This window comes from Chrysemys picta, chromosome 5, assembly GCF_011386835.1.
Source record: "Chrysemys picta bellii isolate R12L10 chromosome 5, ASM1138683v2, whole genome shotgun sequence".
Classification (NCBI taxonomy): Eukaryota; Metazoa; Chordata; order Testudines; family Emydidae; genus Chrysemys; species Chrysemys picta.
The window spans coordinates 12,885,590-12,911,185 of record NC_088795.1 but is presented as its reverse complement, the minus strand read 5'-3'; the positions used below and the strand labels follow the sequence as shown (position 1 = coordinate 12,911,185).

At 37.8% G+C, this 25,596-nt stretch overlaps 1 protein-coding gene and 1 long non-coding RNA gene across 10 annotated transcripts in view; one reads left to right on the top strand and one right to left on the bottom strand.

Annotated features, from left to right (window-relative positions):
* ANKRD17 (ankyrin repeat domain 17) overlaps nt 1-25,596 on the bottom strand; it is a 142,712-nt gene that overhangs the window by 45,168 nt on the left and 71,948 nt on the right. For 5 of the 9 annotated variants that reach the window (XM_065595937.1, XM_065595939.1, XM_065595938.1 and 2 more), the window contains exons 4-15: nt 24,012-24,159; nt 23,353-23,500; nt 20,294-20,527; nt 17,229-17,323; nt 12,203-12,440; nt 11,438-11,629; nt 10,911-11,020; nt 8,986-9,073; nt 7,432-7,559; nt 6,519-6,662; nt 5,476-5,578; nt 3,153-3,908 (exon numbers count right to left, since the gene is read on the bottom strand). In XM_065595937.1, the coding sequence (XP_065452009.1) occupies nt 3,153-3,908; nt 5,476-5,578; nt 6,519-6,662; nt 7,432-7,559; nt 8,986-9,073; nt 10,911-11,020; nt 11,438-11,629; nt 12,203-12,440; nt 17,229-17,323; nt 20,294-20,527; nt 23,353-23,500; nt 24,012-24,159 (2,384 nt within the window). Of the gene's footprint in view, nt 1-3,152; nt 3,909-5,475; nt 5,579-6,518; nt 6,663-7,431; nt 7,560-8,985; nt 9,074-10,910; nt 11,021-11,437; nt 11,630-12,202; nt 12,441-17,228; nt 17,324-20,293; nt 20,528-23,352; nt 23,501-24,011; nt 24,160-25,596 lie in introns of those variants that run through there. The other 4 variants (XM_065595942.1, XM_065595943.1, XM_065595944.1 and 1 more) reach the window with 2 other exon arrangements.
* LOC135983534 (uncharacterized) lies at nt 440-1,417 on the top strand. Its single transcript, XR_010601209.1, has 2 exons — nt 440-564; nt 708-1,417. It is a non-coding gene; the product is annotated as an uncharacterized LOC135983534 (long non-coding RNA).

Genomic DNA, 25,596 nt, shown 5'->3' with positions numbered 1-25,596 from the left:
ACCTTTTAGTTAACGGACCAATAAAAATGTAATTAAGTTGTGCTTACTGTTCCTTTACACAGCAACTCCCAGAGCACTCCATCAATACATACCAAGAATAATACAGATATCTGTATATTATTTATAATACTGATAGCGTAAGTTAAAATCCTTAAGAGAATGCTATTGCAGTAATTTGCTCCTTCCAACGGGAGTACATACCTCTGTTAGCATTTCTAGAAGTTACAAGAAATCTTAGGATTTTGACATTATGTTCCAATCTAGGGTACTTACTTACTATGTAGTATCTGTCAAATCATTTATCCTTTCCTATGACCCAATTTAGTCATTTGTGAACTGTAAATGCAACTTAATGATCTCATAAGGATGTTTTGTGAAGCTTAAATTTATTGTTTGTAAAATGTTTTGAAACCCTTGACTAGAAGTCATGTACGTGTTAATTTTCTTCTCTCTTTTCAAAGGTGTTGAAGGCAACCCTCAATATGGAAAACTGCAAGAAATCTCTGAGTGCAAACATCTCCCACTAGCAGAAGGCAGGGAGAAGGTGTAACAAATTAAAAAGAGGTACTGACAAATTGAAATGCTTGTTTATTAAAAATATACATTTATAGTATTTACATGCTAATGAATTAATAGATTGCATATATAGCCTGAATATTTAAAATGTGTTTATTTATAAGTAAACTGAAATGATTCTTATTCATCAGGATCTGAATTCAAGATTCATCAGAACAGCATGAGAGATAATGACATCAACATCTCAAGTGGAAGCAGGGAGGTGTCCATCCTTGCCTTGTCATAAAACTCTTGCAGGAAGAACCCTGACCTCAGGTGTTAGTAGACAAGTAAAAACTAATTTTCAAATAATTTGTTTTTAACATTTGTCTTTTTTAAAATCAACTACATATTCTGTTATTTCTAGTCTACTCCTGAGAAATGCTGGAGACTCAACAATTGCCACTGATAGCTGTGGGTACCTCTGATTTTTTTCCATTGCTACCTTAGTTTTAATTTAATTCAAAAAGGGGAACTTTTAAAAGTCATTTTATCAGTTGATGTTATAAAAGTGGTTCCATTTTCAGTTGGTTCAAACTTAAGTAATCAAGGTGAAAAACCGGTGATTTTCCATTTGATGAGACAAATGTTAGACATGGTGAGCCAAATTAATTTCTGGTGTCACTCAAGTGACACCATCCCTGAGTCTTAGTAAGTCAAACATTCCATGGACAGACACCATGAAGTCTCTGGGATACACATCAAACATGTTTTAGTTTGCTGGGTATTGTATTGAGCCAAATTAATCTCCAGTATTGTGGCAGCTTGAATTCAGACTTTGCAACTTAAATTGTACAGCATTTTTGAAGTTTACCTATTTGTACTACGTTCTCTATTTACAAATAAAAATGGGTTCTTTTTACATTAGTGGTTCAGTACTCTGAAATTTAATTTATACAAACTTCAGATTAATCCTGAAAACCTTCCACACATGCAACTCTCACAGACTTCACTGGATATTGCAAACACATAGCTTGTAGAATTGGGACCGATGAATGTAAAAAATATTTGATTCAGATGTAAATTGTAAATAAATCTAGCCTTTCATAAAAGGAAATGTTCAAATAGTGCACCCCCAAAATAGAATCACGAATCCTCAATATTTAAATGGAGTTACATGTAATTATATATCATAATAGATTTTAAAATGTAAACTAAATTTAAGTTCTATTTAAATTCAGTATGTGTAATTACATGTAATTACAGCTTAAAAGTTGTAACCATTTTATCTGACAGATGCACCAGCTGGTATTAGGTATCCCAGTGTATCCAAATAAGGGAAATCTTCACATCTCCATTTTCTCATCAGGACGGAAGGAGAGAAATCGTCTCTTGAGTGTTCAGTTAAACTTTTGTCTACTGATATTTTCAAACCTGGATGCCTATGTTAAGCTCCTGAACAGCACACTGATTTTCAAAAGGCACCCAGGTTTGAAAATGTTTTCCTGAATATTTAAAAACATTCCCCAAATACTGTTTCTTCACTTCCCTACAGGATAATGCTATTGTAATTTCTGCAATATGTTGGTACAACATAACTTTACTCCTGTAGACTGAGATATCCTAGATTACCTCCACTGTCATGCTTCTCAAATGGCACATCACGATAATTAGCACCATGTAATTAATATTTTTCTTCATTAATAAATCTGTACTTATAATAAAGTTTTAATATATGTTGACATCCCACAAGGTAATTTAAAAGATTCAATGGATACACAGGTTTACAGTAATAAAAGAATAGATTGAAAACTAATATTCCACTGACAAGTTGTATAATTAACAAGGGGAGTAGCAAATGAAATATAATTAGGATGCAAAACATGCTATAAGGAAATCAGCACTGCTAGCCTTCTATACTTCCAGTTGTATCTAAACCCTATTTTATTCTTAGTGTACTGTTTAGTACTCCAAGAAAAAATGTAATCTGTATGAAATGTCTTAATACTGGATTATTCTCGTAGATTTGGAAAATTTAAATTTGTTTGCATAGATAAAAGTAAAGCAATATTAATCTGTGTATTTCTTAACAATACATATAGGTTTATTTAAAATTTATTCCTACTTATGGCTCAATTCCTAAATAAATTTAAATTTAACTATGGCAGTTCTAATTCTAAAATCAAATGCAGAATATCTATTCCAGATGGTCTTGCTTAGAGTATGCTAGTTGATAGAAGGCCTATTCCAAATATTAAAACTATTTCTTAACAAACAGATACAAGCACTGAAGAACAATATTGTCAGGCTGGTTCTCCACATCTGGAAATGGGGCTGTAATAGTACCATAGTTTCAATTGTGGCCAAAGCAACTATGCAAAATAAAATGGCATTTTGCACATACAGCATACCAACCTGTCAAACGGGCAGTGGCTAGCAAAACCTCAAACGGGAAGTCAATCCTTCAAACTAAAAATGTTTACTTAAGATTACTGAAAATTAACTATTATTCTAAAGCCCTAACGACAAGGATCAGTATATAAAAATCGTTCATTGTTGTGGTAGTTAGAACCAAACCAAAAAAAGAAAGTTGATATACCCTCTACTAGGTGTAAGCAAATCATAAATTATACCTGCTCATAACAATATAAACCCACCTGCCATGATGTCATCCAGCGTGTCATTGAGGGTCTGAGCAGGGCTGGCTACCATTAACCCTTGCTGAGTTTCTGTCAGAATTCCTTGCCCCAGCCCTGCCAGCTGTGCTTGGCCCAACACTGGCTGTCCAACTAGAACACCTTGAAGTTCTGTAAGATTTGCGATGGACCCTGGAGGTAGGGAACCTGTTGCCAGAGGCAAAGCTTGGGGCATCGCCAGAGGCTGAATAGGTGCAAAGCCCATCTGCGCAGCAGTTTGTTGAGGATCATCCTTGAGCAAGATGGGGTCCACCTGCTGTAATCGTGCATAGTCCCCCTCTGAAAGTTGTTCTCCAACCCCAACAGGAGTCAGTAGTCCCAGATGCTGGCAAGACTGCTGTTGCTGCTGCTGCTGAAGCTGAATTCTTTGCGCTTTAACCTCTAGGTATTGCTTTTTTAGCTGCTGCTGCGTTTTCAGTTGTAACTCCCGTTCTACTTTCTGCAGTTCCTCCAAAATCTTTTGTTTCTTCTGAATTTGTTCCTCTCTCGTTTTGTTCAATTCCTCAATCTTCTCCTTGGTAAGCTGATCAGCATGTGCCAATTCCAAGGACTGCAGTTGAGCATTTTTTTCTATGGCTTCTTTTATCCTCTGCTCAAGCTCTGTTAACTTGCCCTGAGCCTCTTCTACAATGCTCTCTGGAGACTGATTGGTGATGTAACCCTGTACATCCTGGTTGTTTGCTGGCAAATGGCTGCTGGACTTTTGTTTAGAAGCAGCTGTGTGAAAAAGAAACCCCCTCAGAACCAATGGAACTGCACATGAATGGCATCCTCATTACAGAGCTACTGTTTGGACATTTAATGGCCAACAGTTACGCACCAAGGTACTGTACCCATAGAAGGTGAAAGTGAACAGTAAGACCTTATGAAGAAAACCATATCTTGCACGTTATGATAATTATATCGTATCAGAGGCTAGCCTGCAAATCTAACAGTGGATTACTATACATAATGTAGAACAGTTCTGTATTATTTTTAAGGTATTTGTTCCAACAATAGTTAAATGTCTGAATAGAAAATGATTGCCTCAAGATGTGTGGTATGCAAGTGGCATGATTAGATATACAAAAAAGAAAGGGAAGGAGATACTAGCCCTAGACCTGATATTTTGTGTTTTGAGATGGTATCAAGTCATAAATGCATGGAAAAAAGGCAAGAAACCAAGCCAAACTGTTATTTGATGGGTAGGGTTTTTGTTTGTTTTAAGAATCTGCTTTGTAAATCTGACTTGGTAGATTAAAAAAGGTGCTAATCTAATTAGGAATATTTAATCCCTTCAAGCTTTATCAGCTTGACATTCAGTACTAGACCCAATATTAAAGCATTAAAATACGAATGAATATGTTCTGATTTGACATCTATTGTGTTTAGGCGTTCCACAAAGAAGACATGAATTTGCGTATGTTCGACCCAACTCCCTGATCAGGAGAGGGAAAGAATTCAGTCTTCACGTAAGAAAGGACAGTGCTCTGTGTAGTCCAACAGATTTATAGTGAACAAATCCATAGTGATTAAGCCAACACTGTACCATCTAAATGTTATAAGGAAAAGTGATTAATAGTTCAGAATGGAAGGGAAATTAAAACCCGGTATTTCTAACTGAGGAAGTACCCATTTTCTTCCAGCAGAACTTAAATTGTAAAGTATTACCAGCATATACACAGTATATATTTTATTATACACACACACACAAACACATGTGAACTACTGGTGGTCCTTGATAGAAAAAATATTCTGGAGATCCTTTATGTAAAAGTGCAGCAAAAATTTTTAGATAACGTGTCCAAAATGGACACCAAATTTACACTGAGTTCAACTACTTTGCAAAGAGGACCCAACTCACATTTTACAGCACAAAAAATCAAGAAATTCTGCTTTTAAATATAGTCAAACCTGTACCTACACTACTATCTTAAGGAGATGTAAATTCCAAACCAACTACAATATTACTGAGAACTGTGATCAATGACAATTCTTTCAAAGTTTTTACTATTAGATACTGGTTGACAACCTACATTTCACATTAATCTAGCAAAACCACACATGATGTAATATTTTTAGAGAGGCAGATTTCTTGAAAAATTCCAATTTAAAGAAGTTAGATGGATATTTAGTCTTTAATGTGGGTGAAAACAGTCCTTACAAAAATTAAATGAATTCCCTTGACTGATTCCAGAAATAATTATTGTCTACAGGAACTTATCCACTAAAATAAAATTAAAGCAACCCTAAATCTTCTACCTAGACAGGATTTTTTAAAGTAAGCTGCAAAGCTACAACTGACCTTTATTTCTGATGGGAAGGGTTGTGACGACATTGGCAGGGGGTTTGTCAGGCTCCTGGGGTGGGACGACCATGGGCAGTGCCTGCACTGGTACACGAGGAGCCTAAAACATTGGACACTAATAGATTACATTTCTTTTCTTCCTATATGCTTAATATTTATTGAAGTATAACATCTAGTTAACAAATTGTCACTGTTACAAAAATGGCATGCATAACATATATAAAATACTGTTTAACACCTTTTGAAATGTTGAGTTCGGTGCCAATAGTTGTTAACAGTTCCAGACTATTATTAATATGGGTCCTAAGCACTTTACATTCCTAGGCCATGTCTACACTAGCAAGCTTACAGTGGCATAGCTGTACTGATACAGCTGTGCCGCTGTAAGATCGCTTATGTAGCCGCTCTATGCCAACAGGCGAGAGCTCTCTGTAGACATAATAAAACCACCTAAACAATCAGCAGTAGCTATGTTGGCAGGAGACACTCTCCCGCCGACATAGCACTGTGCACACGAGCACTTATGCCGATGAAATTTATGTCGCTATGGGATGTTTTTTCACACCCCTGAGCAACATAAGTTTTGTCGACCTAAGGGGTCGTGTAGACATGGCCTTAGTATAAACAACAAACATTCTAACAATTTAAACATCATGAACATGGTAATCCATACTAAATCTGCCGTGCAAATTTAAGCCACAGTTGGCTGCAAATGAAGGTTAAAAGAGCACTTCTTACTGAAGTGTTTTTGATTGTTGAGATTTTCTTCCTCATTGTTTTTTCAGTAAAATTGACAAATTGAGAGGAAAAAGGCAAAGAATTACCCAGTAATGCTACCAAAGGATTTTCAGTTTGCACTTCAAATTGTGGCATCTTTTCAAAAAAGCTCATCTAGTAACCTACAAAATGTGCTAAACCTATGTTTCCAGATATTTTTCATAACTTATTTAGTGTATATTTTAGTACCTTAACTTTCAACAAACTAAGTATGAACACACAGAAAAATGAAATCACACCCTGTATTAGCTCTTGCATCTTACCCTATTTAAATCATGGGATGGTGGGGTCAGCTGGGTGGCATCAGGTGCAGGAGCAGAAAGCAAGTTATTTGGATAATCCAGCAGGTAGCAAACCACACTAGTATGACCACCTTTAGCTGCCTCTATCAACATAGTTGAACCATCCTAAAGAGAAAAAAAAAAAGGAGCACACTACTTTAGAAAACCAGGTGTATGAGAAACATTAAATTATTTTGTTAGCTTAGAGACACATCTCTACATCATATATTGAAAAGGCATGTTGACAGGCTCACTGATAATTTTGTGCATTTTTAACAAATTGTAAGACACAATTAAACATTTTTACAAAAGTATCTTAAAACACAAAGGCATTAACATTCTGAAACTATGAAAATCACATAGCAAACTCAGTCTAATTTCTTGGTGCAAGAATTCATGACTTCCTGTGGATAATGCACTCACTCTCCCTCAAACAGTGCTATACACTTAGGGCTTGCCTACACTACCGCGCTAAATCAGAGCTGCTGCACCGATTCATCATGTCTGGTGAAGACACGTTGCGTCAATGGGAGAGCGCTCTCCCGTCGGTGTAATTACTCCACCTCAACAAGAGGCGGAAGTAGGTCAGCAGGAGAATGTCTAAATTGATGTAAGTTACATTGCGCAAGGGAGTGGTTTTTTCACACCCCTGAGAGACATAACTAACATCAACTTAGGCGGTAGCTTAGACAAGCCCTTAGTGGCAAGGGTTCTCTTGGACGATGATAAGGATTTAATTTAGCACTATCAGAATTTTTAATTTTGAGAGTGACTGCTATAAACTTTCATTACATGTATGTCAGTTTATTTTGTCAGCCACTACACTTATTTCAAACAGTAACCAGAAGATTAGTTCAGAAGACAAGGAGAAAATACACATGCTAAAAATACGTACCTTCAGTCGGTGTGTAGGATCAGCTCCATGAGCTAGCAGTAATTCCACAACTGCCAAGTGACCTCCAGCACAGGCCAGCGACAATACTGTATGATCATTGTTAGCTGTGGTCCTATTCACATTTGCTCCTTCGGTGTAGGAGGGGGAAGAAAGAAGGATGGTGGGGGAAGAAATCACTTCATAAAAAGATGAACTGTAACACTTGTCTTTCACCCATTTCTGTTCTGGAATCAATACTTAATTCCATATATATTAGACTAATATGAAACAGCAGCTTTAAAAATAATTAAATGCATAAATCAACTTCAAACGTATTTGATGGCCAGAAATGTTAGGAACAGACACACTATTACATAATATAGTACTGTATACAGCAAATTTGATAATATGAAATTATAATCATTAACACAAAAGTCTCATCAGCTACATAATGGATACAAAAATGTTACTTTTACTAAATAATACAGGGAAGATGGCATAAATATTAACATTCCCAACCAAGAATGTGAATATGTCTATATTACATGCATGGACCTAATGTGATTATGTATGTGATGCTATTATTCAAGATCTGTCAGCAATTTTGTTGTCAAAGTGCCTCACTTTATGACTGACATGCTGCAGAAGCCCTTCCTAGTCACTGGCAAGCAGTGATTAATTCCAACTGTGCTTTCTCCCATTCACATCTGCGAAGGGATGATAATGGGGCAGGATTAGGGACAGCAGGCCAGTCAGGTTCCAAACGAGGAGAGGAAAACTTGTAACTGTAGCTGCTTGGGAGATGGAAGTGGGGTTACTAAGGAGCAAGAATGACCACACATGCCATTGCTAAAATTAGACTCCTAAATCAATATTTAGGCACCTGATTTTTAAAAGCATTGCGCACCCATTAGCTTCCACTATCTTCAAAGCAAATAAAACACTAGAGCCTGAAGAAGGGGTCTAATTTCAGAGTTCCTAAGCCGTACCACAGCTCCCAAAGAACTTAATGGGAAATGCAGGTGACTAGCACTGTTTAAGTATCAGGTACCTCACTTTAGGTTGCCAAGTTTGGACGTCCTAGCCCCCATAGCCTAATGGCTTAAATATTCTAAGTCAAGGTAGAGTGATTAAAATAACTTTAATGTAGTTGGAAGCAAGACTACAATGTCATTATAAGTCCTATAATCAGTCCATGTTCTTATAAGAAACACTGTCAGTTTTATATACAATATGTCAATTGTATGGACAATCAGGAGGATCAAATGGATCATATATCTTCTATTTAATAAAAAAATACATCAAACATATGAGTAGCAACTCAATATCAGTACATCACAACATACAGTGAAGTTTTTCATGCACTGCCTGCGTTGCAAGAAGGGGCATGGTTAAGATAAATGATGTCCAGAACCATAATTACATTATATATAAAATTAAGCATAAAAAAGTTATCCTAGTACTAGCACCTATATTTAAATTATTGGAAATCTAAATAGAATATCCATTACATACACCATTGTCTTCAAGTCATAATTCTTATTTAAGCAGAAAAGAAAAACTTCATGAACTCACCTTTGCTAATCAAGAACTGAACAGTGCAAACATGACCCGCTCTTGCAGCTTTCATTAAAGGAGTTCTTCCACCTTCTGATTCATGTTCCTAGACAAAATATGAAAACAGGCTTACAAGATTATAAAGGGGCAAGTTTCTAAAGGGATCTAAATCCAGCCTACACTTTTTCACCTGAAATAGTATTATGGTCACAAATGACTGCATTTTGATGTTTAAAAGCCCAATAATATCCACAAACTAACTGACTTATCTTGATGACATCTGTAGAACAGGGATAATACCAACCCACCTTTGTAAAGAGCTTTGAGAGCCTCGGATGAGAAGTGTAAGTGTGAAGTATTAAAATGTTCAGATTGTAAAGCCCATTTTTAATTTTTTGGGGCTTTTAAGAAAAGCGTTTCCTTATTAATAAGCTTAACAGCTAACTTCATTTTATGTGGAATTATTATAATGCTATACAGGCATTCTCAACAGATGCTGAACATGGACAATGTCTCTGTTTACCTCAAATCATCTTTATTCCATTACCTAAATACAGTTTAATAGTTGCTATGGGGGGGGGGGCGGAGGTTTTTCACTTCTAGCATAACAGAACCAGCTGTTTTCTGGTATTAACCAGAATATGGAGTGGATCATTTCTACATTTTCATTTGAAATGCTTGATATAAATGACACAGCAGCAGTATTTTTCTGTTCAGGCTACTTTTAAGGGGTTGGAACAGCTTTGGAAGTCAGCCATGGTAAGTCAGACTAAAGCAGTGATCTCCAACCTTTTTATGCACAAGGTGACTTTCTGAACTTAAGATCAACCCAGGATCTACCCCGCCCCGCTCACTTCATTCCCTCCTCCCTGTCACTCACTCTCCCCCACTCTCACTCACTTTCACTGGGCTGGGGCAGGGGGTTGGGATGCGGGAGGGGGTGCAGGCTCTGGGCTGGGGCCGAGGAGTTCGCAGTGTGGGCAGGAGCTCCGGGGGTGCAGGAGTGAGGGGTGCAAATTCTGGGAGCGAGTTTGGGTGCAGGGGTCATATGGTCACTCTGCACCTAATCTCCTAGAATCCACTGGACATTTCATGAGTTTTACTTTTTATTAGTGTCATTTGTGGTTTATAGATCCAAAATCCTTCAGGGACTGTCACAAATCAGTGCAACATTCTCAACTGTGGGGTGTGCACTGGCTGAGCCTGGGGCAGGTGTGCAGGAGAGGGTGAGGGGTGTGGGCTCTGGGAGGGAGTTTGGTGCAGGAGGAGGCTCCAGGTTGGGGTGTGGGAGGGGATGCGAGGTGTAGACTCTGGCCAGGAGGCACTTACCACAGGTGGCTCCCGGCTGGTGGCGCATCAGGGCTCAGGCAGGCAGGCTGCCTGCCTGCCGTGGCCCCACGCCACTCCCAGAAGTGGCTGGCTGCTGGCACGTCTCTGCGTCCCCTGAGGGCAAGAGAGGCAGCGGGTCTCTGTGCGCTGCCCATGCCTGCAAATGCCGCCCCTGCAACTCCCATTGGCTGGTTCCCAGCCAATGGGAGCTGCGGGGACAGTGCTGGGGCAGCGCTAGGAGCCACCTCCCCGCCCTCCTCCCAGGGGCTGCAGAGACACGCTAGCAGCCAGCCGCTTCCAGGAGCGGCGTGGGGCCACAGCAATCAGGTAGCCTGCCCGAGCCCAGATCGACTGGCAGAGGCTCCAGGATCAACCAGTCGATCACGATCGACAGGTTGGTGACCACTGGACTAAAGCATTTTGACAATTTCTTTTAGATAATGAAATAATCATTTTATATCGAACTGGGAAGAATCATTGCATTGAGAGAACATATTTAAAGTAAAATAAAGAAAAGGAGAATTTAAAAAACATGTTTTCAGCGATTAACATCCAGTGCTCACTTTATTTTTTATTTCTGATTTATAATTATCATCTAAAAGTTAATTCCTTACCAAATCTGCACCTGCCTGAAGTAAGACATCTGCTACATCAGTATGGCCATTTTCACATGCATATGTCAGTGCTGTGTCACCTGTTGCTGTTGTTGCATGCACATTAGCCCCTGAAAAGCAGCATTAATGAATATGTAAGCTTTAAAACAACAGTCTAAAAATAACCAAATCTCTCTATGTTCCTTAACAGAACAGATTGTAAAGCTCTGTAACATTTTCTTCATCATTCAATAAAAAGTTGATTAAAATATTCCTTTAAAGATTTTATCAGCCATACTCTGAAATGAATCACTAAAGACACAAGTCCCCTCAGAACTGAAGTTTGAACTACTTATTACTCTCCAGAGGTAAACATATATCCAAAATATTAAATGGTCTAGAACAGTTACATAAATTACTACAGAGTATCTACAGAGTCTAACTTCATACTGTTACTAATGAAGGTTTATCAACATGGGCACATGTACCCTATTCAAGTAAACAAACTTGTAGAACCCAACTAAGCAGAACAAAAAATGACTCCATACCTGCAGCTAGTAAATATTTAACTAGCTCCAAATGACCCTCTTGAGCAGCTTCCATTAGAGGTGTGGAACATCCAAGCTCTATATCAGCTCCTGCCTTAATAAGAAAATCAGCAACCTCCAGAAAACCTCCACAGCAAGCTAACGTTAGGGCAGTTTCCTGAGTCTCTTCTGTTTGAGCATTGATGTTTGCTCCTTCCAAAACAAAAAACAAGCCCCCCACCACCAAGATCAAATTAGTTATTGAAACAAATATTTAAAAGTTAATTTTTTTATTGAAAGACATGTAAAATGTAAAGCTGATTTGACTACTCTGTTTCAAAGAAAATTCCTGAAGTAATCTGAAACCCACATAATTATAACTGTCTCCGACTAGCAGAGATTGCTCATGTGATCTCAGCGAGCACTCTTTTTTCTGTGAGATTCCAGAAGCATATTCCCCAAGTGGATCTATGCAGAGGCCAACTTGAAGAACCTAAATTACATATATTGGTTAATTAGTATGTAATGCTATTCTGTAAAATACATTTTCAGATTACCAGTTGCTCATTTACTTCTCACTGATTAATCTGAATTTATTTAAGGATTTTTTTTTTTTTTTTGTTAAAAAGGTCAGGATGTTGCATCTGGGAGAAAGACTATTTGAATAGGGAAAAAATGAAAAAATAGTGCTGTAACTAGTTTTTTAAATTATACATTGACATTCATATTTCTAGATGCCCATATAGTACTTTCAAATCTACTGAGTAGACACACTGTTGTAGTTACCTTGACCTAACAATAATGCCACCATCTCTTCATGACCTTCTCTGGCTGCTTCCATTAGTGGTGTATATCCTTCATCATTTACCTCCTCCAAGTTAGCCCCACGTTCAATTAATAACGCTGCCAGCTCTACATGTCCACCACAGGCTGCCAATGTTAATGGAGACTCAAACGAGTCAGCAGGCATGTTCACTTGAGCACCACTGTCAAGAAGTAACCTAGCAACTTCCACATGGCCATCCTAAGAATTCAAAAAACGCAAGATGAACAAAGCACAAATAAGGCAACACAAGTTTTGCCCTGACACCTAGAACTTGGCTTAAAGATCATACTTCAGTTTATGTATATTCCAGTCAGACCCAATGCATTTCATGGTTGGGATTTACAACAGAGTCTAAGGGAACTAGGTGCACAAATCCCACTGAACTTCAATGGTCTTCTACCACCCGTAGACATTTTTGAAAATCCAAATAGCTAAAACAGATGAAGGGAGTTAAGATTCCCATTAACATCAATGGGAGCAAGATCAAACCTGAAGTATTTTCAAGCATACTCAAAGCCTCAAATGTAGAGATATTGCTACATTATGTAGCCCGCCCAAAAGTTAAGTGTGTGGTTCACAAATTAGTGAACTTAATACAGCATATGCATGTTTAAAAAAAAACCTGTTGACATCTATAGAACTTTACTAAACTATACTAATTCAAACAATAAAGGTTTTCTTCACCCAACTTCTGAGTAACAATTTAATACAGAAGTGTGGTAATGAGGATTCATTAACTTTGATTTCATCTGTACCAGAATTCACTAGTACTTTGTGAATTATCAAAAAAATGTAATAAAAAGAAAAAACAAGTTAGCAAGATTCTAAAACAATTCTGATCCCATCCTAAAAAAATTTATTTTTCTGTCAAAATATTCATCGTATTATCCAAACAAGCCCCTTCATTGAAAGGAATAGACGCTACCACAAATGTCACCATAAAATTACTACTATAATACAACCTGCTGCACACTGAGTAAAAAAAAAAAAAAAAAATCTTGCTTCTTCCTAAGCTACTGTAAGACATTCTTAGTCATCTTGCCAGTGGATAACGTTGAACTTGGGTGCTCTTTTTTATATATGAAGACATGAGAGCGTGTATTTTATTGTTTAATTTAAAAAAATTAAGATATATGAGGAATATAATATCTGGTCCTCCCAGATTTTGCTGAAAGATTTGTTGGGGTCTCAAGATGTATGTTACTAAGCTCTCGCTTTAAAGGGGCAGAGGTGTTTTATCTTTAAAAAATTCCCTTTCTCTAAAACGTACATCATTCATTCATTCAATCAATCAAAAAAAAAATTTAAACAGGGATTAAAAATCACTTGTCCTCTCAATCGCTCAGCTTGCATTCTCTTGGCTCTTGTGATGTCATTTCACTAGATAGCCAATCAGTCTTCCAGGCAAGATAGGACCTGAAATTTTAACCAGGTTAAAAACAAAACAAAAAAATCCATGTAGACATTCTTTTATAGATCATAGGCAGCAAAACAGACCACAATATCAATTTCCCCTCCCCTTGCCAGCCCCTTAGTAAATACCAAAATGCAGACTCTGAAGTTTTTGGGTTTTTTTTTCCCTTAAGAGCAGACCACTTGGGACAAGTGTGACATGGATACTTATTCTCAATGAAAGAGGAAATTTAGTTCCAGAAGAAGGCAAGAAAAATAAATTCTCAATTTGAAAAGCTGTATCCCTCCTTCTGAGGCCTCTTGGAATTCAGTTACAAGAGAGGGAAGAATAGGACAGAAGCAAGCAACCACCAACCCAAATCCTCAAGGCATTTGAGCTAGCCACACATCCATTTTTTCAGAGGAAGGCCAGAGAGTGGTGGAAATGGGGAGTTTAAAAAAAAAAAAAAAGTGACACCACAGAAATCACCTCTACTTCTATCATCTGTTCTCCTAAACCCAATGGGTAATATGGTCCATTTTTGAGGTTTACTATGTACAGAACTGGAAAGAACTATATGCCTTCGGAAATCTACTCATCACTGATGCCTTTTTGGCTTATCTTAATTTATAGGCTGGAGTCTTTACAGATATTAGCTGCCTTAGTTATTGTAAATCATTCAGGAAAACCATACATAACACTTCCCATTTAGAAATGGGTATAAGACCTTTCAATGAGTGAACCTTTAAGTAGGAAGGTTATCAGATTTTTGCTTAGCCAGACAGCATATTTTGTCTGTTTCTAAGTTTCTTACTATACAATAATCTTACCTAAGAACAATCTTTTCTCCCAAAATATCCTGATTATTTCAGCTTTTACTTTTTTGGTCTATTACCCATTTTATTATTTTTCATTTTTATGTGAAATCGCACAGTAAGTATCCATCTAATTGCTGTCTACTCAATATTTAGCATCAGTATCTCAAAAACAAAAATGAACTGCCTATATCCTTTAAGCCTTCTAGAAATTAATTAAAAAATTTGAGCACCCACTCATCAATTCAATCACTTGCAAAACTGCTTAGGTAGATATAATCCCGCCCAGGTTTGTAGTCTTTATACTTATTTCAGGAAAGGGAAGACTAAACTAAGACTTCAATGAGGATTAGGGGCATCATTTTACAATCATCTTCAGACTGACAGATTTATAATATGAAAGGATTTCTTACATCAAGCACACACACATTATTTATAACACCCCCTTGCCCCCACTTTACATGCTAGTTGCTTTCCAACAGACAAGATCAGTTCCTGTCCAAGAAGTTCACAATCTAAGGATGAACAGAGACTAGGCAGAGATGGGAAACACGCATTATGTTAAAAAAAAAAAAAAGGGGGGGGGGGGGGAGTATTTAAAGTACATTCATAGTAGAACTGGGTCTCTGAAAGGGACAGAACAGTAGAGGGGAGAAAGGTCCTTGAGAATGAGTTCATGAAAATTCCCTTTACAGAAGCAACAAGGAGTCTGGTGGCACCTTAAAGACTAACAGATTTATTTGGGCATAAGCTTTCGTGAGTAAAAACCTCACTTCTTCGGATGCCTTTACAGAAGGGAGGTCTAGAAAAAGCACGGAGATGCTTATGCCAGAAACTAACAAAACCATTCAGCACAGGAGAGGAGGCTAGCGAGTTGGGGGGTGCGATATTAAGAGAGGCAAGACTTCATAAGCTGGGATGGCTATATAAAGCTTATTTAGTTATACTGAGTTTTCAAGAAGATAAAAAGCTTGAATTTGGATGTAACAGGAGAAGCCAGTGGACAAATTCAAAGAGGGAAGTAACTAACAATCAGAATGGGCAAGGAAGTTAACTTTTGCTATACATACTAGATGTTGAAGTTTAAGCTATACTTTCTCTGCTTTGATTCTATTCTTCATTTGCATGTGAGAAACATAATGAAACTGAAAAAATTTCTTGGAAATTTTGTCAGTTTCTCTGTTTAAGAGGGAGTGGGGAGTCATGATACAGTACAAAGAAAACAAAACAGCTATAATTTAGAGAAAAGGGAGGGGACAACAGCCACAAGCAATTGCTTCCTTATTACTATTTAGTAGGAAACCGTGATACAACATTCCAATAACTCCTTCCATGTACAGAGTTATTATGTGTATCTGCCCACACCCATCACTCTATGGGGCTAAATTCCTGCAGCTTACACATCATTAGACTTGGGATAGGTGAGGTGCATGTTGAAGATTACACATTAAATCTTTGGTTTTGCAACAGGATAAGTAAATGGAAAGATTTTGAAAAAGACCCAGGTTTGCTGGAACTAAACCTGCCCAGATAATTTAATCAAAAGTGAAAGAATTCAAATAAATCCATCAATATTTTACATGGTGAATGAGATACATAACAAATATTATTATTAATATGAATTATATGCTAACAAACAGATTCCCTAAATTGTCATGCAAGAGACCCAAATCTCCAGACTCCAACATGGACAAAGATGATGCTTGAGGGAAAGAACGGTAATCTTCTCTTGGACAGAGGCAGCTGAACAATTAATATTGCGAATTGTATGGGTCATAAGACAACAAACCACAACCAAAACTAGGTTAGACGAAGCCTGTGTGTGATATAACTTTCATTGCTACCACTTGGATGATGAACGATTGTATTTGTTGCCAAAAAAGTTGACAAAAATAAAATACAGTGTGAAATGGATGATCACCCACATCTCATTTATTTTTTTAATCAAACTAACTTTGAAGGGCTGTAGCCACCTATGAGATCTCACCTATCATCACTGTCATGACAGATGATTTTCAAATGGCTATGGAGTCATGTGATCTAGAGCAACACTTTTTGTAAAAGAAGCTGGAAGAGGAACACATGGCAAGTTTTATTTTATTTTATTTATTTATTTTTAAACAAGCTTCTCTGAACTGTAGTAGCATGTGCTGAATACCTTCAGTAACCAGGCAAAGACAAACATTCAGCATACAAGTTTAAAATGTAAGAACATGTACATTTTAAACTGATCTGTTAAATGCACATTTGAACGTGACCACTGACAGCATTCAGTTGATATTATTACAGTTTAGGGTTTCCGAGAAGATTTGAAGGTTACCTTTAAGTTCAAAGCTCTTCTTTCAAGTCAGAGTGACTGTAATTAAGATATGAGCCTGTGAATCAAGTGTAGTAAAATACTACTCACTTATTTCAAGACGACTTTGTGCAGGCCTCAGAAATAACCAAATTCTAAAAAATTTTATTGGAAGATGGCCAAACAGGTGCTACCACAGCAGACAAGAGTGTCACCCAGTACAACATGACTATTGTGAAGCATAAAATGAGTGCTAATTTAGATCATTCTGCTTTAGAAAAGTATTGTCGTAAACCATGTTTTCTTTACCCTCTGTTGAGTATGGGAGGATAAAAATAATGAGGCACAACGAATGGACGTATATAATTTAAATTAGATTGTGTACCAAATAGACAAGAGGATCATCGTTTTGTGGCTCTTCTCCAGCAACTGGAGAAATGCTAAATATGCTTCCATGCTATAGCAATGTATTTGTTTCTTACCATACAAGCCTCCATTAAAGCAGTGTGCATTTCATCTGTTTTATGCTCCTGGTCTGCACCTGCCTCCAGAAGAAACCTCACCATTTCTAAATGGCCTAAATTGAAAATACATAATTAATAAAAACCTCAAAACCTGTTCAACAAGTCACATTCCTCTGTTTTGTGTGTGTGTTCATAGACTGAAACACAGCAGAAAGGCTTTAACATACGCAGTTAAACAACGCAGGACTCGGTTACAATATCATAAACAAAGAAAATTACTTTGGAAATCACCACTTCCACCTCCCATATTTTTAGCCAGGGTAAAAATCAGACTTTTACTGTAAACATCACAGCCCACATTATCTAATCCAGGGGTCGGCAACCTTTCAGAAGTGGTGTGCCGAGTCTTCATTTATTCACTCTAATTTAAGATTTTGCGTGCCAGTCATACATTTTAACGTTTTAGAAGGTCTCTTTCTATAAGTCTATAATATATAACTAAACTATTGTTTTATGTAAAGTAAATAAGGTTTTTAAAATGTTTAAGAAGCTTCATTTAAAATTAAATTAAAATGCAGAGCCCCCCGGACCGGTGGCCAGGACCTGGGCAGTGAGTGCCACTGAAAATCAGCTCGTGTGCCATCTTCGGCACGCATGCCATAGGTTGCCTACCCCGATCTAATCACTAAAATTGTGTACAAGTGCAGTATTCCATGTGATATGCTACAAGAATGTTAAATTAATAGCACAAATTTCATATCGCTTTATAGGGACTTCTTTCTGGACAGTATCTGAATACTAAACTAACTGGTTTAACCCTAACTTTAACTGTAAGCATTCTATGAAAGGCTGCTGTCCATTTCTTTATGAATACTGTATGGGACCAGTTTATGGAAAATATTTATTGTATGATTGTATAGAATTAATTCATTGTATGCATAGGTGGATTTAGTTTAATAGCAGAGTCTTAGGAAACCAGCAGAAAGGCAGCACAACGTCTCTAGATGAGTAACCTCCTGGTAAATAGGTCAACAAATTAAGAGAAAATACCTGAGATTATCTGAGCAGATGGCTACTTTCCAGCTCCAGCCAAAGTACACAGCTGGGAGCCTAAAGTTCAGAGGGACATTACCAATTAACTCATTCTCCAGAAGGAGGGACACAGTTGTTTGGGCCTGCAGGGAAGGAACAGGCTGATACACACACAGGCCCTCCGGAGGGGGGTTGAAATGGTTGGGCCTTCCTAAATTTCCAGGGGATGGTAATCCATGGGTGACAGATGTGTATAATCAGTTTTCAAAATCCTTTCTCATGTTTCTGTGTTCCTGCTGTTAAAGATTAAACAATATTTTGTTTTAAGAAAGCTGTCTTTGTCAATCTATGTACCAGTGACCCCAAAGGGAAGACTTGCAGGGGCTGAGCCCAGTCTGACTCGCTAAGAAATCACAATTGCTATACAATAAGCAGTAGCCCAGGACCTTTTATAAGAGTGGGAGCATTGAGGGATTTCACCCCAGGAGAGGTGAAACAAGGGGCTAACACCTGAAGAGGAGTCCAAAGGGACAGCAGGGCCTGTACCTGTGACACAATCCATTTTCAACTTTTTAGTAGTTAATTGGGGGAAGGGGGAGGGAATCCTGCAAGCCAAGACAGCAATAAAAAATAGTGGTAACAACTATTACAGAGTCGCACATAGGTTTTCAAGCCTCAGGCACGAGCTCTGGAAGCAAATTAGAAAGCCAAAAAGAGTTCAGAACCTCCAAGACAGAAAGGAATACAAGACTGAAGGAGCACTTTGAACACAGTCACCTTGAACTCCAAGTTCTTTCCTATGCAAAAGAGTGAGGAGCTGTGTAAGTACCAATTTGCGCTGTTTGCTTTTTACTCTGCTTCCAAAACTCATAGATCAGGATTCAAAATCCCATCATATTGCTCTGTTATAATTCATTTTCAGAAGACTCCATTACTACTTACTCTTTTCTAAACACCATCAAAAACTACATCCCATTATCTAGGGTAATAGAAAAATGCAACAGGAACAATCAGAAAAATGTAATCAAGAATATTAGAACAAAATTAACATCATCAGCCAAATAACTCAGTGCTCAGCTACTATGCTGATGTAACCACGTAAGTACGAAGACTACGGACCGGACTCTAAACCGAGAGCACAGATCCATCATAACTACTTCAGTGAAACCTGCCTTAAGTGACCATTTGAGGGACAAATTAGTTTATTTAACAGCTGTGGCCTTCTAACAGACGTAAACAAGACTTGCATTCTATAGGTTTGGGTGATCTAATATAGACAGTTGCCTAAAAGGGAGGCAGTGTTCTCCAGTGGATAAGGCACTGGAACGGGACTCGGAAGACCTGAGTTCTCTTCCTGGCTGTGCCACTGGCCTGGACAAGTCACTTCCCAATCTATAAAATAGGGATAATAATACTGACCTTTGGACAGCACTTTAAGATCTATAGATTAAAAGCACTATATATAAAGGCATTATTAAGGTCTTTTCTACATGTTTCACTGAATTATAATAGTGGACTTTGCAATTATAATAAACTGTTACAAAATATTTTGGTTCCCCCATATTGTTTTCTCCAAATAAGGGCTTAATCCTCAAGCACTTGTAGAAATGTTTTTCGTATTTTGTTCAACAAGCAGCTTATTTTCAGAAGCTAGATACTGCTCATTACAAAAAAAAAAGTAAATAAATCATTCCCCTGATTTTCAGTTAACAGCATTTCTTCATGAAAGTTTGCACTTTTACTCGTTATTTTACTGACCTAATAAGATTTAAAACCTCATGTAAATAAGAGATATAAAAGTAGGACCAGATTCCGATACACTTACATTGAATAGCATCTCACTCCATAAGTGGGCCCACTGATTTTAATGGAAGGTACTAAATCATGGTTAAAGGATCAGACGCTGGTCCTTAATGAATTGCAAAATCTATACCCATCTAACCATTTAATTAATAATTTTAGGTTGAATACTAAAGCTTGTTAAGGAAAGTAAAGTTTTTTTAGGAAAACTTCTAAAAAAAAAAGTAAAGGCTTTAATACTGATACTGTACCTTTGTAACAAGCCAATGTAAGTGCACTCTCCTTAAATTCATTGGAATGTGTATTGATTCCTGCTCCGTTTTCTAACAGCACTCTGGCTACTTCCACATGTCCAGCACTTCCTGCTTCCATAAGTGGAGTGTGACCATTTTCATTGTGGTCCTCAATGCTAGCGCCTGATTCCAACAGCACCTTCACAACATCTACATAGCCCCCAGCACAGGCGTATGTAAGTGCTGTGTTGCCTAGTACCAGAAGAGAGAAGAAACAAAACCAAAAGTTATTCAGATATTTTGTTTTGGCAACAGGAATTGTTTCTACATCCCACTTACCCTCAGACCCCATTTCAATACTTAATTTAACACTGATATTTAAAAAAATGGTTATAACATTTTCAGGTTATGGCTCAAGAAACAGTACAATTAAAAACAACTTTTCATATGTATAACAATGCTGAGACACTAAAACCCTGAACTATAAATGGTGTCTAATGACCTGATTGGGGAGGGGGGGGGGAATAAAATCACTCCCATTTTTCTCCACGTGAATCTGCAACTTCTGGCATGACCCATCTCCACACTGATAATTTAATGGGAGGTGTGAAGAATGTGTTATTTTCAGTTTCAGTGTAGTGATACTACTCTGCACAAAAGAAAGCAGATGTTAGATCAATTAAGGAGTGGAGTGAACTGCCTTAGGTAAAACGATTTCAAGACTTATTCCCGAAGAGTTAATTTTTAGTATCCAGAGCTGGAATCAGCATATTTTCATTACATATACTTGTTCTCATTCTTTTATGAATCACAGATAATATATCAACATGAACATCCTCCCTCCACCCTCTTTTCTTTTTTTTTTTTAAAACGGGAGTGATACTACTACTCTACTTTCTGACAACTAAGCAACATATTTGTAAATCAATTAATAACCAAGGCTTCAGTAGTTAACACTCTACTGCAGGACTGGCAAGGACACTTGCAGTTACCCAAAAGTAGTTTCTCTAAAATACAGAATTAAAAACAAAAATTTATCCATTTATGAAGTTATGCATTGAAACAGATTATACACGAAATAAAATAATCTGGCAAAAGAAATTGCAAAAAAACCTTCTCAATCACCCCTTGTCCAGCTAATCTCTGCCAGAATTCAAGCAATCATTTGCAACAAAGCAAATAAATAGTCAATAACAAACTATCCAAATTATGCTCAGAATAGTATAATGTCTTTGTCATTGTCTTCATAGAAGATTTGTGCTCCAATTTATTTCATTGCTAAGGAAATTTCACTTTTGAAACTATTCACTGATTTGGGTTTCCAAACACCTAACATTATCTACATACCTTTAGGAAAAAGATTATACAATGTCAAATGGATCAATAGCCACAAAAAACGATGCCTATACTTTTTTTATGTAGATTGCTCATGCAATTAGAAATATCTAGTGATTTCCAAGCCTTTCCAAACATTAAAATAAAAACAGTTGGTAAGTTAAATGTATAGCAAAGGTATGTCTCCAGATAGACGTTCAATTTCATTATCTGCTTAATATAGCAAATACCAATCATCTAATTTGTCTTCATGATAATATAGCTGTAGTCGGTCAAGTGGCATACAACTGCAGCTGTCCACAGTCTAGAATTATAGGGTGAATCCTGGCTCTGTTGAAGTCAAAAGGAGAGCTATCATTAACTTCAACAGAGCCAGGATTACACCCATAGCTCCTGCAATGCTCTAAAGGTCCAGGCAGTCACATAACTCATGGGATGGGTCCCAAACCCATGAAAACTATCAAATTTCTGCCACTTACAACCCTTCGGAGATTTTCAAGGTGTGACAGATTCAAGGATATTTTTGAGAAAATTGCCATAAGACCTTATTGTATTAAGTTTATATATTATTGTAGACTGAGATTGTATGTAACCTTGGGGGGGAAAAGTGACAGATGAGAGACCTGGGAGTTCAATTCAAAATGTGCCAGACAGGTATGGACTTTTGGAACAATAAGTGTAAATGTATTTCCTGGGGAACCCCTAAGGAAGAAGTTAAGGCAAATTCCTAAATCCAGGTATGCAAATACCCAGCCTTGTGAAGTTACTCAGACAAGAAGGTCATTGTCTCCTGGTTGCCAGTCACAGGAGGCCAAGATCAAAGGTCTGGGCTGTTTAAAGAAATGACTGATTTGCCCAGTTTCTGTTCTGGATCTAAGACAAAAGCATTTATAATCATAGGGAAAACCCAGTTGTGGGTTTTGAAGAACTAAAGCCTATCACAGCCCTACCTTGGATTGGGAGTGACCTCTGGTAAGCTTTTTAGTCTCTGTGTAGGTCCTTTTATTGTTTTAATGTCTTCTCTGTAATGTTCTTAACTTAAGAATGAATGTGTTTGCTTAGAAGGAGCTGTGTAATAACTTATAACTGCGGGCAATGCTCTGGTCATAGTCCAGAGAGAGAGAAACAGAGAAAGCAAAGCACAAGTGCTGACCTTTTTAGGCAATCTGGCTTGCTGAGGATATCTCAATGAGGCAGGGAGCTATGCAGTCTTGAAACCTCCGGGGGGAAGGGAGTGAGATGCGACTTTCTGCCCAAGTGAGGTGATGGCTAGGAGCCATAAGCCTAAAGTGGATGTCCTTGGTGGACCATGGAGGGGAAAAAACAGGTGCAACTTGCTCTGAAACTGACACATGGCACCTGAAAATCATGGTATGTTCGTTTCACTCAGGATTTTTTGTATCTTTTTACCTGTACACATTGTGGTCTATAGTCTATTTGGGCAGGAATGAACTTTATCACCACTTGCAAATGAAGATGGAGTAACAGTTACTGCAAAAGTGAAAAAGGCAAATGTAAACTTCAACTTCCTGTTTGATTCAGACTAGCAATACTGAACATATGTCTGGAATCAATTAATATTTTTCATTTCTCAAAGAAATATGAAAACAGGCAAACACACTGGAGGGGGAAAACAAACAACCCACTCACCAGGACATCAGATGCACAAAGACACAAAAAAGTTAAGAGTTTCTGTGACACAAAACTCAGACATTCACTCTTCATCATGGCACATTTATTACCTGTTGATGACTGTGCATTGACATCTGCACCATGAGCTAGCAGCAACTTCACAATTTTGACGTGCCCGCCATTAGCAGCAGCCATTAAAGGTGTTATGTCTCCTTTAATACCTCGGTCTTCTACGTTAGCATGCATCGCCAGAAGAACCTTTGGCAGAACGGGCAATAAGTGTTATTGTAACATGACAAATGCCCGAATTGTCATAGAGCTTAAAATTAAATTCTATATACAATCCCGTTTTGTGAACTCATTGTGTCTTGTAAGAACTTATTTCAAATGCTATACAGACACTCCCCGGGTTACGCAAGACCTGACTTATGCAAATTCGCACTTATGGAAAAAATTCCATAAGGCAGAAATAGGATTTTCGAGTTGCGGAAATTTTTGCGTAATGTACGGATATACATTTCCGACTTATGCAAAATTCGAGTCACGCAAGGCTTTCCGGAACGGAACGATTGCGTAAGTCGGGGAGGCATCTGTATATACAAAGTGCCTGTTAGCGATGCAAATTTTTTCTAATGAAGCACAGCTTTCATCTGTTGAAAATATAAGTAACTGAAATGTTACTTGGGCTCTGTAACATCACAAAGGCCAGATAGTGATACACCAGTACCGTACTTTATATACTGTGTAAAAGACAGCATTGGAAACTAACCTGTGCAAGCTCATAGTATCCAGCCGAGCAGGCTAAACAAAGGAGACTTTCCCCTTCTTCTGTGTGCTCATTCACACTTCTCCCTTCAATCAGCAACTTTCGCACAGCATTTACATCTCCTTCTGAACAAGCTTCTGCCAAACTGCGGCTAGTAAGGTAAATCACATCTTCAGAAAATGAAATTGTAACTACACTTTAAGCAGTAAAGAAATACCTATGTGAGTAGAGTAAAAGTACTATGTTCTTTTCAGATACAAACCTGACCGGTCATCATGATGCAGTCAATACAAGACAGACAAACAAGAAAAGTGTGATGGAAAAAACACAGGAAATTATAACGAAAATGAAGGTTGAAATACAGTATCAACATGTCCTTTGAAAAATCAGAACTCTCATGAGCAGTTAGAATCCAGTACAAAACAGAATCCAGTACAAACATTTTCAAGCCCATCATGTAGCATTTTAGTTTATCAAACTTCCTATACATAAATAGGAACAAGGGAAAGTCTAGGTGATGAAATAGCAGCAGTGTACGGTCATAGGTCTGACCATTGCCCCAGGTGAACCCTGCAACTGATGTTTCTAATCTGAACATTTATACCTCTGTGCAATAAAAATTTAATAACTTGCATTGTTAGCTACAAGTTGTCTCTGCTATAACGCTTTCATTTTACGGGAGGTTTATGTGGCCATGTCAGAATAGCTAGCAGCCAATCTAACCAAAGTTCATGTTCTATCAGGTGAGAATGAGCCTGACATAGGACTTTGGGGGAAGGGAGGAGTGAAGGGGGGAAAAGGGAAGTAAGGTTGGGTGATAAGCAAGCAGGAAGAAATTTGCAGGAGAGGAAGCAGTACACCATGATATGAGGATTGCTGACTAAAAGGCTGATTTGGATGGAAAGAGATGGCCTGCATTGGCATCATGTTTTGCCTACTCTGCAGTGAGCAGAGATCCTAGAAATTCGTTTGCCACGGAAAAACACGGAATACGCATTTTTATAGAGAATCTTTAGTTTTTACATTTTGTGAAAAAATAAAATCATATGTTTAAGTACAGTGAAACCCCATTTATCCAATCTAATTGGGACCAAATCGGATAAGCAAAAATTCAGATAATCTGGAGAGTTTCAGCCTCACCCTCCTGGGGCTGAAGTTCTTTGCCCATTCTCCAGATTATGTGAATTTTTGCTTATCCGACCTGGCCCTGGTACCAGTTGGATTGGATAAACAGGGTCCCACTGTATAGTGTGGCTAGGGAAACTAAAGTTCAGCGTTTCATTTAAATTGCAGAAAAATGCAGATTTTTGTGGTTTTTTAATCAGAGAATTTGGGGGGAGGGGTTTATCACGGAAAACTAGGGTCTCTGCTGATGAAGTTGTCATCTACCAAGCACTGTGATGATTCATTCAGGCAGAAACTATCCAGGCTTTATTCCTGACATACACCTCATACAATCAATAAAAGCAGATCTGGACCACAGAGATGTGTGTCCAGGAGTTGACAGAGTTTTCTCTGATTTGGTTGGGCATCTGAATGTTTGCTACAACAATATGAAAGCGATAAGTAAATACTGAAAGAACCTCAA